We start from the raw sequence: 19,364 nt of genomic DNA, 5'->3' as shown, positions 1-19,364 counted from the left end.
TTGTGGACCTTGGAAAGCCAACACAAATAATGCGGTTATAAGACATTTAAAATAAAACATTTAAGTTAAGAAAAAGAACATTTATTGGCTGGGTACAGTGCTCACGCCTGTAATCTCAGCACTTTGGGAGGCCAAGGCAGGCGGATCACCTGAGGTCAGGAGTTCAAGACCACCGTGGCCAACATAGTGAAACCCAATCTCTACGAAAAATGCAAAAATTAGCTGGGCGTGGTGGCGGGTGCCTGTATTCCCAGTATTCCCAGCTACTCGGGAGGCTGAGGCAGGAGAGTTGCTTGAACCTGGGAGGCGGAGGTTGCAGTTAGCCGAGATCATGCCACTACATTCCAGCCTGGGGAACAGAGTGAGATTCCATCTCAAAAAAGAAAGAAAGAAAGAAGAACCACTTATTGAGTACTGCTAAGTGCCTTGTTTCTATATTAGGTTCTTTTAACATAGAGAAACAATGTTTTATTGCCTTGTAACTTATTGCCATTCTAAAGATAAACAAAAGTAAAGATTTAGATAATTTTTGTTGTTGTGGTTTTGTTTTTGTTTTTGTTTGAGACAGTCTCGCTCTTGTCACCCAGGCTGGAGTGCAGTGGCATGATCTCGCCTCACTGCAACCTCTGCCTCCCAGGTTCAAGTGATTCTCATGGCTCAGCCTCTCTGAGATTACAGGTATCTGAGATTACAGGTGCGCAACGCCACGGCTAGCTAATTTTTTTGCATTTTTAGTTGAGATGTTTTGTCATGTTGGGCAGGCTGCTCTTGAACCCCTGACCTCAGGTGATCTGCCTGCCTTGGCCCCTCAAAGTGCTGGGATTACAGACGTGAGCTACAGTGCCTGGTCCTAGACAATGTATTTTTAACAATTGTATCATTTTGGACATGGTAAGCAACATTCAGTAAATATTTGTTGATTGAAAAGAGGCTAATACAGTAAAACTATAAGGGAACTTTAAATCCTACAGCTAATAGGCTGATTTCGAAAGTATAAATAAAATGTTTATATAAGGCCGGGCATGGTGGCTGAAACCTGTAATCCCAGCACTTTGGGAGGCCGAGGTGGGTGGATCATGAGGTCAGGAGATTGAAACCATCCTGGCTAAAACAGTGAAACCCCGTCTCTACTACAAAAATACAAAAAAACTAGCCAGGCGAGGTGGCGGGCGCCTGTAGTCCCAGCTACTCGGGAGGCTGAGGAGGCAGGAGAATGGCGTGAACCCGGGAGGCAGAGCTTGCAGTGAGCCAAGATACAACCACTGCACTCCAGCCTGGGTGACAGAGCGAGACTCCGTCTCAAGAAAAAAAAAAAAAATGTTTATGTAGATTAAGCTTGTTTCAGGATGCAGAAAAAAAACTTCAAGAAAAAAAGCAGAAGTTTTTAAAGAAAATAGCAAAAGTCAAATAAATAGAGAACATAGAAATGGTGGTGCTAATGTTTATATAATACATCCAGAAAGAAGTAGAAACTTACCTAACTTTAGAATTTGCTTTGTAAAGCTACACATATAAATGCTATAATATGTGAGATTAATTGGGAAAACCAGGAATTGAATTTTTTAAATAATTCTTGCTTATCTGTCTCTCTCTAGTTATTGTGACCAACTGAAAGTATCAGAGAGTACCCATGTGCTCCAGCCCTTCCTCCCCAGTATCCTGGATGGCTTAATTCACCTAGCAGCCCAGTTCAGCTCAGAGGTCCTCAACCTGGTGATGGAGACTCTGTGCATCGTTTGTACAGTAGACCCCGAATTCACAGCAAGCATGGAAAGCAAAATCTGCCCCTTCACCATCGCCATTTTCCTAAAGTACAGTAATGGTATGCCACCAGGGAGAACTGTGTTATGAGGGGCACCAAAGAAAAGGTGGTGGCTGGGGAATTTAAATGAAAGATTCCCTAGGTTTGGTCTTACCTATGATGCTATGGTTTTAACATCATAAGCAAAGAATCTGGCTTTGGATTAGCAAAAAATAGAATTGTGCTGTAAATGTAGCAGCATTAAAAAATAGAGTACCTATTTCTGTAACACTCTCTAGTAGGGACTTAGGGAAAAAGATAATAAATAAAGGGCTTATAAGCAAGAGACATAATTCAGAACTTTGATGATAGAATAGGAAATTTGGCAAATGAAAAGCCTCCTAAAAGAAAAGGGCTAGGACTATAATTTAGAAAAGGAGATACTAAAGAAAGATACATGTAAAAGTTTATGAACAAAGGTATTCACTAGATATTTTTTACAGTAGTAAAAATTTGGAAATTATAAAAAGACATTAGTTAATTATATCCATAAAATGAAATACTGTTCAGCCATTAAAAATCAAGCTTAAAAGGAATATTTAAAACCATGGGAAAGAGCTTACACTGTAATAAATGAAAAGATACTTTTCCCCAAAAATCCATAGAATATGATCCCAAGTTTTGATTTTTCTTTTAGGAAAGGATATATGTATAGATAAGTATGTTAAAAAAAAAAAGAAAAAAATACATCAAAATTTTAAGAGTGTTTATCTCTGGGTGGTGGAATTACAGGTGTTTTCTTTATTACTTTTCTGCAGTTTAAGGTTTTTTTTTCCTATAGTGAATGTATTTATTAATACCTTATTACTAGTAAAATATTAAGGATTTTTTTTTTTTTTTTTAAAGAGAGAGCTCCAATATTGAAGCTCAGAAAGATGTATAGGATAAGGATTGTTTATATAATGTGATATACTGAACATGTTATTAGATATGCTTTTTCACTGAAAAATGTGTACTGAGGAGCTTTCCACATTGTGTTCTTGGATATATCTCATTCTTTCAGCCATTACATAGTATTCCATAAAATGGGTATATCATAATTTACCCATTCTGCTAATGGACATCTAGGGTATTCCCAATTTTTTTCTATTACAAACAATGCTGCAGTGATCTTTTAAGATATACTTTAATATACATTGCCTATATTTTTCCATACTAAATAGAGGAGGATGTTTTGTTTTATAGATAAAGAAGATTGAGCTAAAGTTTCCTTTCTTCCTAAGGCTCTGCTTTTTAGGAGTTTTGCCTTTTGCCCCAGAAGTAGCTTTGAGAATTGTTCATGGCTACCATGGCTACCTCATAGGAGATATGTATGATTTCTCTCATGCATCAAAGTCAGTGTTTTGGCAATTTTTGCAACTTTCTTCTTAAAGTATCAGTTGGGCTTTTTTTTTTTTTTTTTTTTTTTTTTAAGCATATGGTTTTATAATCTAGGTTTCACAAGAATAAAGACTTTAAAAAGATTTTTCTTTAGAAAAACTACATTTTGTTTTAGGAGTAGCTGTTAAAGACTAGTCCCTACTTTAATGAAGCCATACAAAGTGTACCTCTTGGAGATTTAGGATCACTCCTGTTCTTTCAGGTTATTCATGTGGCCCCACTAGGTCCCGGATGTGTGATAAGTAATCAATGCAGAAGTTGTTAGGTTAGGGCAAACAACAGGCATCATTAAGCGAGAAGCAGATGCAGACCATCAGGTAGGGGGATTCCGTGTTGCCTTATCCACTTCAGATCCCGTCGTCGCCTCACTGGCTCAGGACATCTTCAAGGAGCTGTCCCAGATTGAAGCCTGTCAGGGCCCAATGCAAATGAGGTTGATTCCCACTCTGGTCAGCATAATGCAGGCCCCAGCAGACAAGATCCCTGCAGGGCTCTGTGCGGTAAGTGGCTGTGTGTGTGTGAGATATACAAGTGCCACCCACAGATGCATGTAGCTGACAAGAACCTAATAGCATTAGAGATTCATGGGGTGATTTTGCTGAGCTCTTTTGCCCACAATGACAGTGGGTGATTCTCTGAAGCTTTAAGAAAATGACTTGGCTTGGCGTGGTGGCTCACGCCTATAATCCCAACACTTTGGGAGGCCAAGGCAGGTAGATCACAAGGTCAGGAGTTTGAGACCAGCCTGGCCAGTATGGTGAAACCCTATCTCTCCTAAAAATACAAAAATTAGCCGGGCATGGTGGCAGGCGCCTGCAGTCCCAGCTACTTGGGAGACTGAGGCAGGAGAATCCCTTGAACCCAAGAGGCAGAAGTTGCAGTGAGCAGAGATCACACCATTGCACTCCAGCCTGGGTGACAGAGCGAGACTCTGCCTCAAAAAAGAATAAAAGAAAGAAAATGGCTCTTCTTGTTTCAGAGGTACCCTCAGTGAATTGAACAGAGTGCCACCATTACACAGCGCCACTAAGTATGTCACCTGGTTATCCAATCCACTACCATGTACTAGTGCCCACCCCTAGGACTAATCAATTAGTAAGCTATTATGAGGAGGCTGAGAGCACTACCCATTTAATTATTCCTTTTATTTTGGAAACTTGCCTTTCATTAATAAGCTTTCTCTGGGTTGCTATGTGATACCCATCCAGTAAGGATCTTAGTTGTTGGGCACCCCCAACCCCAGAGGCAATTCTGACTCTTTTTTCTTCTCTCTTTCAGACAGCCATTGATATCCTGACAACAGTAGTACGAAATACAAAGCCTCCCCTTTCCCAGCTTCTCATCTGCCAAGCTTTCCCTGCTGTGGCACAGTGTACCCTTCACACAGATGACAATGCCACCATGCAGGTATCTGAGACATGGAAACTAGAAGGGGGAAGATAGCTCCCCAGTCATGGGCCTTTACTACACTGAGAAATCTGACATGGTTTTATGCTTTTGAAATACGGAATTCCTCAACTCCATATTTACTTAGCAGATTCAGGAAGGGTTCAGGCTGCAAAAGCCAAGCGTTTCTGGTGCTTTGGAGCATGTTACAGTTTTTAAAAATACAGATACCAAGCACCCTGCCCATCTGTATTGGGTATTGCTACTATGAAAGAGATTACAGACATCTAGACTTGGGGCCATAAGAAAGTCTTTCTGCATATTTCCTCTATTAATAAAATCAGCAGAGTGATGGGCCTCTAGAGAGGGGAGAGATGCCTAAATATTTTTTCTCCTTTTGTTTCCTGGGTGAATTGGTTACCTTTTCAGGTGTGTACTACCATCATTGGTTATAAAGGTTATAGGAACTTGCCAGTGAATATTGATCAGCTTAGAAATCCCTAGGCAACTAGTGGTTTGTGTAAGACCTGTATGAGGTCCTATAGTATCCCCAATTATTGCAAGATTGTAAGCATATTTTTTTAGTACCAGAGGTAGACCTTTATGATTAAAATTCATTTTGCTTGGCCATTGTCCCTTGTGATTAAAAAATAATAATAATACACATTTTTGAGATAGCTCATTAGGTAAAGGGGGAATTATGAAATGCATGTCTGTGTTTGTAACAGTAAATTCCTGATTCCAGTGGTATGAGCCCACCACGAATACTATAGACTCACCGCTTTTATGAGGCATAGGCCTCTGAGAACATTTGTTTATACAGACTGAGGGCCTCCTGGCATCTGTCCCTCGGTTACTAATCTTGCTTGCCACCCCTGTCTCCCCAGAATGGCGGAGAGTGCTTGCGGGCCTATGTGTCAGTGACCCTGGAACAAGTAGCCCAGTGGCATGATGAGCAGGGCCACAATGGACTGTGGTATGTGATGCAAGTGGTGAGCCAGCTCCTGGACCCCCGCACCTCAGAGTTCACTGCGGCCTTTGTGGGCCGCCTTGTTTCCACCCTCATCTCCAAGGCAGGGCGGGAGCTGGGGGAGAATCTAGACCAGATTCTTCGTGCCATCCTCAGTAAGATGCAGCAGGCAGAGACGCTCAGTGTCATGCAGGTAAGAGAATAGTAGGGAGTGGGCTTCCTACTCCCTGGCTGATAGAAGTGAAAATTAGTATTTTGGTCCTGAGTTATTTTACCCTGTTACTACCCTTGTAGGACAGTTAAGTAAAATGGGATCTGTCTGGCCTAAGAAACATGGACAAGGAAATCTCCATGTTTTCTTGTCCTGTGACTAATACCCTCAGTGTAGACTCTGTCTCTTATCTGACTGGCCAGTTCCCTCTCATCTCTTATGTCTCTGAAATTGATTTCCCTGAAGCAAATGTCCTTATTTTCTCCTAGTCCCTGATCATGGTGTTTGCTCATCTGGTGCACACTCAGCTAGAACCTCTTTTGGAGTTCCTGTGTAGCCTCCCAGGACCTACTGGCAAACCTGCTCTAGAGTTTGTGATGGCTGAGTGGACAAGCCGACAGCATCTGTTCTATGGACAGTATGAAGGCAAAGTCAGGTAGAATCCCATCTTTCTTTTCTGGGCATTCTGCCACCACTTCACCACTTAAATTTCTTTCTTTTGTTTTTTTTTTTTTTTTTTTTTTTTTTGAAACAGAGTCTCACTCTGTCCCCCAGACTGGAGTGCAGTGGCACAATCTTGGCTCACTGCAACTTCCACCACACCCAGCTAATTCTGTGTGTGTGTGTGTGTGTGTGTGTGTGTATTTTTAGTAGAGACAGGGTTTCACCATGTTGGCCAGGCTGGTCTTGAACTCCTGACCTCAAGTGATCCACCCACCTCGGCCTCCCAAAATGCTGGGATTACAGGTGTGAGCCTCTGCTCCTGACCTATATTTCTTTTTTTCCCTGATTTGCTCCATTGATTTTTGTTTGACATTTCAGATGGCTCTTGGTATTCCCTTTTCCTTGTCTTTCTTTATTGCTAAGGCACATATGTGAATAGCTGCCATCTTGAAATCCCCAAAAGACAGTCAACACAGGTAGACTATATATTTCTGATCTCTGCTTGCTAGAGATCCCTTTTCTACCGCAGACTTCACACAGCTAAGTGCTGCTAGTGGCTTATTTTCCTTTATAAGCCCAAGCCTTGGCCAGGCGCACTGGCTCACACCTATAATCCCAGCACTTTTGGAGGCTGAGGCAAGCAGATCACTGGAGGTCAGGAGTTCAAGACCAGCCTGGCCAACATGGTGAAACCCTCTCTCTACTACAAATACAAAAAATAGCTAGATGTGGTTGTGGGTGCCTATAATCCCAGCTACTCGGGAGGCTAAGGCAGGAGAATCGCTTGAACCCAGGAGGCAGATCACGCCTGGGCGACAGGCAGATGCATTCTAGCCTGGACCACAAGAGCAAAACTGTCTCAAAATAAAAAACCCAAGCCTCTAACCCTGGCTTCCTAACTTTCTATCCTGGACTTTTATACCACTGATTCTTATCACTTCGTTGCACGTTACAGTATGGATAGCCATCGTGATGCTTGCCCACCCTAGCTTTGTTCAAGAAGAACAGGTTACCTGTAATCCCAGCACTTTGGAAGACTGAGGTGGGCAAATTGCTTGAGACCCACCTGGGCAACGTGGTGAAACCTATCTCTACCAAAAATATTAGCCAGGCATGGTGGCACGTGCCTACCCACTCGGGAGTCCCAGCTACTCAGGAGGCTGAGGTGGGAGGATCACCTGAATCCAGGGAGGTCAAGGCTTTGCAGTGAACCATGATCACGCCACTGCACTCAGCCTGGGTGACAAAATGAGACCCTATCACAAAAAAAAAAAAAAAAAAGAAGAAGAAGAAGAAGAACAGATCTCATTAGACCATCTCATGAACTCTAAAATCTCATTTTCAGCTGAACTCTCTTAGCTCTCCTGATTAGTTGTTAACAGAATTTTCACTGTCAAATAGAGGGCCTTAGGACATGATTGCTTATCTCCTTGGCATGAACTCTAGATAGGTAACTGATTGACCTTTTTTTGGATCTTCCTTGCCAGCTCTGTGGCACTCTGTAAGCTGCTCCAGCATGGCATCAATGCAGATGACAAACGGCTACAGGATATCCGTGTGAAGGGAGAGGAGATCTACAGCATGGATGAGGGCATCCGCACCCGCTCTAAGTCAGCCAAAAGTGGGTGATGCTGCAATTCCTCCAATCCTCTCCCTATAATAAGGGGCTAAGGATACCTGGGTGGAGGGAAGGAATGCATTGTGGTGTATATTTTTAAAACATAATTGTTGGTGATGGGTTTGATAAAGAAGCAACAGGAAACTTAGATAAAAGGGATCAGAACATATGGTTTCTTCCTGTTGTCAAAAATGGACAAAAATAAGCTGGGCGTGGTGGCTCACGCCTGTAATTCCAGCAGTTGGTGGGAGGCCAGGGCGGATGGATCACTTGAAGGCAGGAGTTTGAGACCAGCCTGACCAACATAGTGAAATCCTGTCTCTACTAAAAGTACAAAAATTAGCCAGATGTGGTGGTGGGCGCCTGTAATCCCAGCTACTTGGGAGGCTGAGGCAAGAGAATCGCTTGAACCTGGGAGGCAGAGGTTGTGGTGAGCCAAGATCGTGCCACTGCACTCCAGCCTAGACAACAAAACAAGACTCCATCTCAAAAAAAAAAAAAGTGAGTGCGATGGTTCACACCTGTAATCCCAGCACTTTGGGAGGCCGAGGCTGCCGGATCGCCTGAGGCCAGGAGTTCGAGACCAGCCTGACCAACATAGAGAAACCCCATCTCTACTAAAAATATAAAGTTAGCCAGGCATAGTGGCGCATGCCTGTAATCCCAGCTACTTGGGAGGCTGAGGCAGGAGAATAGCTTGAACCCGGTAGGCAAAGGTTGCAGTGAGCCAAGATCACGCCATTGCACTCCAGCCTGGGCAACAAGAGTGAAACTCTGTCTGGAGGGAAAAAAAAAAAAAAGGACAAAAATAGTCTCAGGTACCAAGCATCCCAGTTTCCAGCTTCATTCTGAGGCTTGGGCACAGATGGTTAGTGTGTCTTTGTTATTGAGTTGACTTTGGCCTGTAACGCCAAGGATTTGCAGGTAGGGAGTATAGAGCTGCTATCTTTAATGTAGATTTATAATTACCTCTGCTGTCTCTCAATTTGTAAGTCACTGGGACTGGAGTACTGGCTCTATACAGTTCCTTGGTTTCAGAGCTTTATTACTAACGAGACTCTATCTCCTTTAATCCCTGAACTCTCATCTCTCCCACCTTCTGAACTGTTACAATACCAAACAGAATAAAGTTATTAAACTTTAAATCACTCTTTGGAGACTAGATATAGTCAGGGACAGTGAAAGTCTGAGGGATGGTGAACTCTGGTGAGCGGCACTGAGGAGGGGAGAGGGCTACTTCCAGAAGTAAGCCCAGTGACACTCTGACTTGAAGCCTTTTTCTTCCTTCCCAGACCCAGAACGCTGGACAAACATTCCTTTGCTGGTCAAGATCCTAAAGCTGATCATCAACGAGCTCTCCAACGTCATGGAGGCTAATGCCGCTCGCCAGGCCACTCCTGCAGAGTGGAGTCAAGGTGCACCAGGCCCTTACTCCAAGGAGACTTTTAGCCTGGCAGATCAAGTTACAAATTGTCAAATTAGCAACTTGGTTTGTTGAGTCACTAATTGAAAAAAAAAAAAAACAAGTTAATGGTTAATGGAATGGCTGCTCTGTGGCTGGCACCGTGCTGGGCACTAGGCATGTAAAGAGCTGCTTCTCCAGTCTGCCATATGAAGGCTGGGGTGGGAGGCAGCCAGGAGGCAAGCTAACATAGCCCTTCTTTGGTTTGATTCTTCTTAAGAGCCTCTCAACCTTTATATCTCCAGGTTCTTTATTTCAGATTTACCAGAAGGGTTTGGCCATTTCTGGTTCTCTTTCACTGGGTACTACAAGCCACATTGCAGAAGCCTTTGGGGCCCTTCTGGTCTGTTTGGATTTGGGGAGGGGAAATGCATGAATGTGCTCTAGCTCTAGCTACTTTTCATCTCCAAGTAGATGACTCCAATGATATGTGGGAGGACCAGGAGGAGGAAGAGGAGGAAGAGGAGGATGGTTTAGCTGGCCAACTTTTATCTGACATTCTTGCTACAAGTAAATATGGTAAGCTGTTTGATAAGAGGACAGCCATGGTAAATATCTTTTCTTTCCACACTGATCCCAAGAATGGGGTACCCAAGAAAGGGGAGAGGTGGGCCCACAGGGACATTCCTTGGGCTTTTGCACCTTCCGCCTCCGTCATGTGGTAGTATATGGGTCTTTGTCCTGACCCGCCCTATGTTGGCTGTGTCTAACAGAGGAGGATTACTACGAGGATGATGAGGAAGATGACCCTGATGCCCTGAAGGATCCTCTCTATCAGATTGATCTGCAGGTGAGGGTGTCCAGAGATGTCTTGCAAATGGCAATGTCCCAGGCCATGGAAACAGGAATATGGGCTCAAATCCATTTATGGCCAGGCATGGTGGCTCATGCCTGTAATCCCAACACTTTGGGAGGTCAAGGCAGGAGGATTGCTTAAGCCCAGGAGTTCAAGACCGTCTGGGCAACGGAGAGGAGACCCTGTCTCTACAAATAATTTAAAAATTATCTGGGCATAGTGGCACATGCGTGTGGTCCCAGCTACTCGGGAGGCTGAAGTGGGAGGATCGCTTGAGGCCAAGAGGTCAAGGCTGCAGTGAACTGTGATCATACCACGGCACTTGAGCCTGGGCGACAGAGCAAGACCCTGTCTTTTTTTTTTTTTCCCCAAAAAAAAAATCCATTTATAATTTAACATGGGAGCCTCACGGGAAAGAGTTCTTGTCTTGTTGAGTGGTCCAGTGTTTTGGGTGGGCTGGAACTTTGCACTTGATGTGTTGTAATTCATCTTCTAGAGTCTATGTCGTGAAGGTCCTTGGGGTGATAGAGCCTTGGAAAAATGTTGTTTCCCTGTGGATTATCTAAACTAGATCCAAGAACATGAAAGACCATCCCTCAGGGAGCTGGCATTTGTCTAAAAACCAGCATTCCCTGTGCCATTTGATTGTGGTTCTTGCTTCACTGCAAATGGGTGACTTGCAACATCTCACTAATGCCACTCTTGCTCTTTTCCTCCAGGCGTATCTCACAGATTTCCTCTGCCAGTTTGCTCAGCAGCCCTGCTACATAATGTTTTCAGGCCACCTTAATGATAACGAGAGGCGAGTTCTACAGACCATCGGCATCTAAAAAGGGGAGCCTTTCTCCATTTGCTCCTTCTGGCCCAGCCGCAAACCATTTTGCAGCCCTCACTGGCCTTGAGATGCACTTTCTTCTCAACCTAAAGTGGCATCTTGACCCTTGGCCCTTGGCCTCGGCAGTGACACTGATGACAACTCAGACCAGGCTCACCAGTGCCGTCACTTAGGAATGCTGGAACAAAGGACATTTCTCAAAGTTCCCCTGAAGACATCCCATCTCTAGAACCTTTTTTCTCCCTGACTCTACCCCCACCTCTGTTCCTAGAGCCCTCTGCTGGCCAGTCCAGAAACATTATTGCCCAGAAGGATTATGTGTTTATGGATTATTTTGCCCCGCCTCAGGAGCACAGGAAGTCACTACCATTTATATTCTGAAACAGACCTATTTGTTTTCATAGGACTTCTGATTTTTTCAGATAGGAATCCTCGTGAGAGATCATTATGCTTTGTGCCCTGGACCACTGCTGCTCTGGGTTCTCAGGAGGAACAGGCAGGAGCAGCTTCATTCTAAGCCTTTCCAGTGACCTCAGCCTTGCTTCCCTTCTACAACACTAAGGCTCCTCTGTCAGAGGAGGTCGTCTTGTTTTTGCCTCATTGCATGACATAACCCTTCCCTTCAAGCTGTTCCTATATATACATGCACACACAAAATAAGCCAGACAGATGGCAATTTGATCTTCCTTTTTTAGAAAAAAAAAAAAAAAAAAGGGAAAAAAGGGAATTTTTTAAAAATGCACCTGACCCAACTATATTTAATATGCCTCTCCCACACATTACCACAGAGTCTGATATTCAGAGGTTATCCCCTCTCCCTCAGGAAGCCTCTAAAGTGGTTAAGTTGTAGCCCTCAAATTTGCAACATGTATTTTTCTAGGACAGTAAAGTAATCTTTACAAATGAATTTAGTTGCATGATATAAGGTGTCTCAGCACCTGTTTGCCTTCTATTCCCTTTAGAAGGTAAGTAAAAGTAGTGGGGGAAAGGATTAGGTGGAGCCTATCTAAACATTCTAGTGTGTTTTGGCAAACCTAGCCTGAAATGATTCTTAGAGAACTGGCATTGTTTAATCAAATATTTTTAAGGGAGATTCCTTAATTGGGAAGTTTAGTCTGTTTGGGGTTCAAAGAGCAAATGAGGATTAGAAAATCCTGGAGAGAGGCTGGGCACAGTGGCTAATGCCTATAATCCCAGCACTTTGGGAGGCTGAAGTGGGCAGATCACTTGCGGTCAGGAGTTTGAGGCTAGCCTGGCCAACACAATGAAATGCCCATCTCTACTAAAAAGACAAAAATTAGCTGGGCATGGTGGTGCATGCCTGTAATCCCAGTTAACTTGGGATGCTGAGGCAGGAGAATCACTTGCACCTGGGAGGCAAAGGTTGCAGTGAACCGATATCACGCCATTGCATTCCAGGGCGAGACTCCATCACACACACACACGCACACACACAAATCATGGGGAGAAAGATGAAGCCTGTGTTCCCCTTTTTTTGATAGTACCCACATCTGGTGCCCCATTTTTAATAGCCACAGAATATTTCTTTAGATTGATATTCTCACAAGAAATAGAATATAGGCTGGGTGCAGTGTGTCACACCTCTAATCCCAGCACTTTCGGAGGCCGAAGCGGGCGGATCACCAGAGGTCAGGAGTTCAAGACCAGCCTGACCAACACGATGAAGCCCTGTCTCTACTAAAAATACAAAAATTAGCCAGGCGTGGTGGCATGCGCCTGTAATTCCAGCTACTTGGGAGGCTGAGACAGGAGAATTGCTTGAACCTGGGAGGCAGAGGTTGCAGTAAGCCAAGATCGCACCATTGCACTTCAGCCTGGGCAACAAGAGGAGCGAAACTCTGTCTTAGGAAAAAAAAAAAGGAAGACTATAAAGTGAATCTGAATCTCCACTCAAGGGGATGGCCCCAAGGATATCGTAGCTAGTAATGTCTTCATGCCACTAGGTGTCCCCAGTGTTCAACCTCCATGACAGATTGGAAGAAATAAGAGTTGAAAGTTTTTACTATCTTTGAAAAGCCTGCGGGCATGTTCACAATTGTCCCATGCCAGCCAGGTTCTGAAGCTAACTGCTTGTGCCCCTGCTGCTTCTCCACATGGCATTGGGGAAATGATGGCAGGTCTGACCAAGTGGTGCTCAGAAAACCACCCTCAGCCTTGCAGACTCCATAGTTTATCTCAAGGCAGTGCCAGTTGGATTTGGTGCTAAAGGCATAAGGCCAAGTCGGCCTCTGATTTTGGTGCAAAAGAGTGGTCTCATGCCAGTAGCATTGAACTGCTGAGCTTGGGAAGGCTTAAGGCTCCCACACAGACTGAGAATGATGGGGGACCCTCTGGGTCTACTGATTAGGAAAACGTTCTATGTCTAGTGCCAAAAGTGGTCCTAAGCCCTTTGGCAAGGGTCCTTTCTGCTCTCATGCTGATTTGGGGGAGGACTAGGCATCCTGCCTCAGGAGAACGTGAGTCCTGAGGAAGGGGCCCTAGTATCACTTAAGGGCTACCCCTGGCTAACAGATACTTGGCTGTGGTTGAGAGTAGAAGGTCTTGGACCCCTCGGTGTGCAGGTACTTAACTGTGTTTCCAGTGCATTTTCATGTACATTATCTAATTTAACCTTTATAACAGGTTCACAGGGTGGATATTCCCATTCTGTTGATGAGAAAAAGTTTGGAGAGACTATGTCCAGTGTCAGCAGGAAGAAAAAAGATCTGTTGGAGGCCAGTACGTGTTGACAGAAACTCTAGACCATATTTTGTCTCCTGTCTTTGGCCAAAGAGAACTAGCTTCAGTCTGAAAAGGGCAGGGCTAAGTGGTTACAAGGAATAAAAAGTTCAAGGTAAGACAAATGAGGTAAAAATAAAAAAGAGCACTTAGCTGCTCTGAGACATTTTAGTCTCCTGACTCTGGTAAACAGCAGCTGGGGCACCAAGGGGTTCCCAGGAGTTTGTTGAGCTTTTATTGGAGTGAACTGAAAGGAGGGAACGCTGTAAGACTGAAAAGTTAAAACCCCAGGAAGGAAGCTGATAACACAAGTTACAGTCGTATAAGTGACATTGATTTGGGAAGAATGAACCTACAACAAATGACCCAAAAGCACCTAAATAAGAGTGATGAGAGTTTAATAGACGTTCATTATGGACTTCAGAGAGAATGATGCTAAACTGACCTTATAGTCTTCTTTAACTTTGTTAAGTAGGTAAAATAATCTGGACATAGTAAAGTCAAAGCATTAGGGAGATAGAGAAGTTGGTAACCACCAACTAACAAACTAGAAATTCACCCATTGTGGGTTGACCTGATACGTACCCCCAGGGCTGTGTCCTTGGCCCCTTCTTTGATATTAGTGACAGATGACTTTTTTTATGCCTTACCCATTCCACAAAAGAATTTGAAGCCATTTACACAAGAGATAGTACTAGTAAATTAGGAATGCTGATCAAATTTTTAGATAATAAGAAACCCTTAGGAAGGATGACAATTTAGAATCCAAATTTAGGATCCAAACAAATACCATTACAACCTATAAAAGTGAGCAGAATCTAAATGTAACATTTCAATAAATGCAGATTGATAATATCTGTGGAAAGAGTTGAAGACTATAGAGTACTGTGCTCTCACTAACAGTACTGCATGCTGCTAAGAGTTTAATGGCCGGGTGCAGTGGCTCACACCTGTAATCCCAGCATTTTGGGAGGCCTAGGTGGGTAAACCACCTGAGATCAGGAGTTCGAGACCAGCCTGGCCAATGTGGTGAAACCCCGCCTCTACTAAAAATACAAAAATTAGCTGGGCATGGTGGCACACACCTGTAATCTCAGCTACTCGGGAGGCTGAGGCAGGAGAATCACTTGAACCTGGGAGGCAGAGGTTGCAGTGAGCCAAGATCACACCATTGCATTCCAGCCTGGGTGACAGAGCAAGACTCTGTCTCGAAAAAAAAAAAAAAAAAAAAAAGTTTATTATGCCAGGAAGGCCAGATGTGGTGCCACACCCCTGTAATCCCAGCACTTCAGGAGGCTGAGGTGGGCAGATCACTTGAGCCCAAGAGTTTGAGACCAGCCTGGGCAATGTGACAAGACCTTGTCTTAAAATTTAAAATAAAAGAAGTTTATTATGCCAGGAACTGTTAATGTGTCCAGAAAACTCCAGTGTGGTCCTAGGATGAGATAATAAAATTAGGTTGTCTAGGGTAGTGTGGAAGGTGCTTTCAGTCTTAACTGTGCCTATCAGTGATCCTCATTGCTATGTTCCCTTCTGGTGCTCAACCGGAGGCTCCCTGACAGATGACCACTCTGCCAGATAAAAGCTAAGATGTAGAAGACAAATCGTGTCAAGGAAAAGAAGCTTGAAGGAGCTAAGAATGCTTAGCTTAGAGAAGACGAGAAGAAACAGGACATGGCTTTGGGAAGTTCAAGGATGGTCCAGTGAAATACATCCTATAAACTTTTGCACCCCAGCCAGGCTGACCCATGATCAATAAGTATGAAATAAAAGGCCAATTTCTGGCTACTCTTCCCCCCAACCCCATTTCAGTGAATGTTGAACCTCTATTAGACGTGCAAGGCTAGTGCTAAATGCTGGAGGGCTTTGGCCTTTTCCTTCAAGAAACTAGTCTAGTAGGGGGTCAGAAATACAGATGGGCCCGAACGTAATGATGGTTTGACTTCTAATTTTTCAACTTTAGGATTGTGCAAAAGCTATGCACATTCAGTAGAAACAGTACTTCAAGTATCCATACAACCATTCTGTTTTTTACTTTCTGTAGAGAATTCAATAAATTACATGAGACATTCAACACTTTATTATAAACTAGGCTTTGTGTTAGATGAGTTTGCCCAACTGTAAGCTAATGTAAGTGATCTGAGTAGGTTTAAGGTAGGGTAGGTGTATTAAATGCATTTTTTACTTAACAGTATTTTCCACTTTTGTTGGGTTTACTGGGATATAGCCCCGTTATAAGCTGAAAAGCATCTGTAGTATAATAAATGTGGGGAGTGCTGTGAGAGAAATAAGTATACTGGGTTTAGTTCCCACTGCCCAAAAAAGGAATTGACTAATCGGGTAAGTTGTATGGAGAAGGCTTGAACACTTGAAAGGAGCTAACAATACCTGCTTCTGGAGTATTTAAATGCCAGTGGGTATGCTAAATATTTTACCTCACTTAGACCACCTACTAACCTTACAAAGTAGTTAACTCTGCTCACCCAGTTTTACAGATTGATGAACTGAAGCAGACAGATACTGTTAACCTATCAAAGGTCACACTGCAAGTGGGTGATTATAGTCCAAGCAGCTTGTACTTGGTGCCTATTTGTTTTGCCTTTCCTGTGCATCTGCCAGGCAGATGAGAGTGGGGTAAGACATTGCAGAGAAAGAGTAAGAAAAGGCCGTCATGAAACAATTTCATTTTCAGAACTTATAAGCACATTAAAAGTACTGATATTTACGCATAAGTTCACGGAAGCCCTGGCCAGAAATAAAGCCGGAAGGACAAGTCGGGGCCAGATTGTGAAGGGTCCTGCAAGACCTGCTTCCTCTAGAGAATGGGAGACTACCCAAGAGTACTAAACAGAGAAGTGACATGATCAGGCTTTGTGTCTTAGAAAAGTGTTGCAGTGTTGATCCAAATGTGACTAGAAGGGTGACTTGGAACCTGGATCGGAGGAGTGGGAGATGGGAGAAAGGAATGCAGTCTGGCAGCAGCTACAACAGTCCAAGTGGGAAAACCCAGAGCCTGGACTAAGGTAGTAACTAGAGGGGACAGGGTGGAAGAGCTGGATTAGAGATGTTGACAAGGTAAAGTCAGTAGGACTTAGAGACTGACAAGGATTTTCCCAAAGTGAGAGCTATGGAATGAATTGTCTTAAAATGTTGCAGTGAGTTCCTCCTCATCAATCCAAGTGCTCAATCAGAGGCTGGACCTTTACTTAGCGGTCACAGGAAAATTCCCCATTCTCACGGGGATTTAGACCAGGTATTAACCATACTTTACCAAGATTCCAGTCTCAAAGCACCCAAAAGTAATTGTAATAAAATTCCAATTTTTGTAGGCTGGGCACAGTGGCTCACACCTGTAATCCCAGCACTTTGGGAGGCCGAGGCGGGCAGATACGAGGTCAGGTGTTCGAGACCAGCCCAGCCAGCATGGTAAAACCCCATCTCTACTAAAAATACAAAAATTAGCTGGGCATGGTTTCGCATGCCTGTGATCCCAGTTACTCAGGAGGCTGAAGCAGGAGAATTGCTTGAACCCAGGAGCGGGAGGTTGCAGTGAGCCAAGATCATGCCATTGCACTCCAGCCTGGGCGACAGAGCGAGACTCCATCTCAAAAAAAAACAAAATCCAATTTTTGTGAATTTAAGTTTCTCTAATGGATGGTGCAGGTCAACATTAGCCATCTAATGACCCTTATATTCCAATTTTTTACTTTTTTGAGTAAGTGGGAAAAGGTTGGCATTACTGCTGGCTTCTTAAAATTGAAAATTATACTAGGGTTTTTAAACCTGTGTAGAATACATGATGTGGAAGCAAATGTGCTATAGGAAGAAAAACAATGAGGAACTACTGGCCTGACTAGGAGGCCTGGAAGTCCCTCCCAGGCTTGAGTTGTTCTGACTTCGCATGATTACATAGCTGCGTCAAGTGACATTTCCTCCAAGCCTTGGTTCTCTCATCTGTAAAATAGGGAACTAATACCTGCCTCACAGGATTGTAGTTAAGAATTAAGGATGACTTCATTAAAGCACCTCTAGTGGTGGAAGATGTCCCATCCTATCCCCTGCCCGTAGCTGGGAGCTATGTTTGGCTTATTCTCCCTGACTCACTGGATTACACTGTGACTCAGTTCAATTTCACACATGCTGCTGCTAAATTAGGGTCTTGGTGAGCCTTTGGGAGGACAGCTCTGAGGAATGAATTGTAGCACTGCAGCCCTGCCTGAGGAGCAGGATAGAAACAGGTGGTAGGCCCAGCTCTTGCCTTCTACCTACTAAGCAGTTTTTCTGTGGTTAGCTGTGTGACATTATAAACTATCGGTGTATTAATTTGCTTTCACTAGATTTCCCACTACCCCCCCACACACCCAACTTTGTCCAAGAACATACTTTAATTCTTTGCATTTCCTTGCCTTAGTTGCTTTTGTAGGGTGGACAGCAGGACTGCATGAGAATAGCCCTGCTTCTGGACCCTATAGTGAAAGCTCTAGTGAACTGCGATTAGGCCAGGGTCCCGGAGGAAGAAGGGGAGAGTAAAAGGGCGGGTAGTTTTCCAAAAGATAAGTAGGGGACAAAAAAGTCCATGGGGCCTATGAGTGGTGAGGATCCTGCCCTGATTGTGGCAGAGCACCTGGAGATGATAGAACTTCCTAGGGAAAAGGCTGCATGGAGTCCCCAGGGATGCTGGGCCCTGGTCACCAAAGCTCCCTGGGAAGGTCTCTTGTGCCTGCAGTACACAGACCAACACTTCTGAAATTGCAAGCTTAAGAGCATGTATGAGCAGAACCTGTGCAGACCAAGACTTAGAGGGCTCACCTCAATGTTTTGTACTGTGTGAGACCCCAGGACCTTTTTGTGATTCTGAAGAGGGGAACAAACCATAATAACAAACCAGGTAGCAGGATAGAGACTCATTCTCATCTATTTTGGTTAAAAGAAAATAAATGTATTTCTTCCACACCTGATTTTGTGATTGCAGATTCATAACTAATATCCCTCGTAAGCTCCCTTGACTCATCCCTGCCACAGGGAGGTTCACAGCAAGAGCACAGAAACTAGTGCCAGTGCCCTGTTGTGTGACCTTGAGTAAGTTCTTTTTCCCTTGAACAGGGAGAGAGACACAATGGATCAGAGTGTCTCCGCCAGTTCTAACTTGGTGATTCTAATGGGTTGAACCGAACAGTAGTCCATTTCCAAAAGAGGAAGCCAAGACCAGAGGAGGCGTGGTTCCTTCAAGTTTGCAGAACCAGTAAGTGGCAGAGCAGGACTCATATCTAGTTAGTGGTTCAGAGCATGGGCTCCGGAGCTAGACTGCCTGGATTTGAACCCTGGCTTTGCCACTTGCCTGTTGGATGACTTTGGACAAGGTACTTAAATTATGTCTCCATTTCCTAATCCACAGAACAAGTATAATACTAGTATCTGTTTCATGGGGTGATTGTGAGGATTAACTAAAGTTAATATACTAATACAAAGCACTTCGTAGTGCTGCCTCATAGTAAGTGTTAATGTTACCTATTATTAGTCTAATCCCAAGTCTAATGCAGTTCTCACCTCCTAAACCTGCCTTTACAGAGTTGGCCTTTAGGAGAAACCCTGTGTCTCTGTAGATTCAACACTCCCATCTGTGCAGATGGCTAACAGCTAGGCTGAAAACAGAAACCTTGGGTTGGAAAGGGTCAGCTGGAGGGCTGAGGCCCATGGCCCCAAATCCTCCCCAGGAGAGAGA

The 19,364-nt window shown here is 44.0% G+C and overlaps 1 protein-coding gene across 6 annotated transcripts in view; it reads left to right on the top strand.

The window, feature by feature from the left end:
* IPO9 (importin 9) overlaps positions 1-18,600 on the top strand; it is a 58,455-nt gene extending 39,855 nt beyond the window's left edge. For 5 of the 6 annotated variants that reach the window (XM_021928663.2, XM_031657128.1, XM_031657135.1 and 2 more), the window contains 10 exons: positions 1,596-1,822; positions 3,533-3,681; positions 4,460-4,588; positions 5,455-5,730; positions 6,018-6,184; positions 7,680-7,813; positions 9,103-9,225; positions 9,687-9,791; positions 9,986-10,062; positions 10,788-18,600. In XM_021928663.2, coding sequence (XP_021784355.2) covers positions 1,596-1,822; positions 3,533-3,681; positions 4,460-4,588; positions 5,455-5,730; positions 6,018-6,184; positions 7,680-7,813; positions 9,103-9,225; positions 9,687-9,791; positions 9,986-10,062; positions 10,788-10,898 — 1,498 coding nt within the window. In that variant the 3' untranslated portion in view covers positions 10,899-18,600. The remainder of the gene's footprint in view (positions 1-1,595; positions 1,823-3,532; positions 3,682-4,459; positions 4,589-5,454; positions 5,731-6,017; positions 6,185-7,679; positions 7,814-9,102; positions 9,226-9,686; positions 9,792-9,985; positions 10,063-10,787) is intronic. The other variant, XM_031657117.1, reaches the window with a different exon arrangement.
* Positions 18,601-19,364: the final 764 nt, after the last annotated feature.

This window comes from Papio anubis, chromosome 1 (assembly GCF_008728515.1).
Source record: "Papio anubis isolate 15944 chromosome 1, Panubis1.0, whole genome shotgun sequence".
NCBI classification, from domain to species: domain Eukaryota; kingdom Metazoa; phylum Chordata; class Mammalia; order Primates; family Cercopithecidae; genus Papio; species Papio anubis.
Note: the sequence above shows the minus strand (reverse complement) of the source record. Positions and strands in the feature narration are given on the sequence as shown.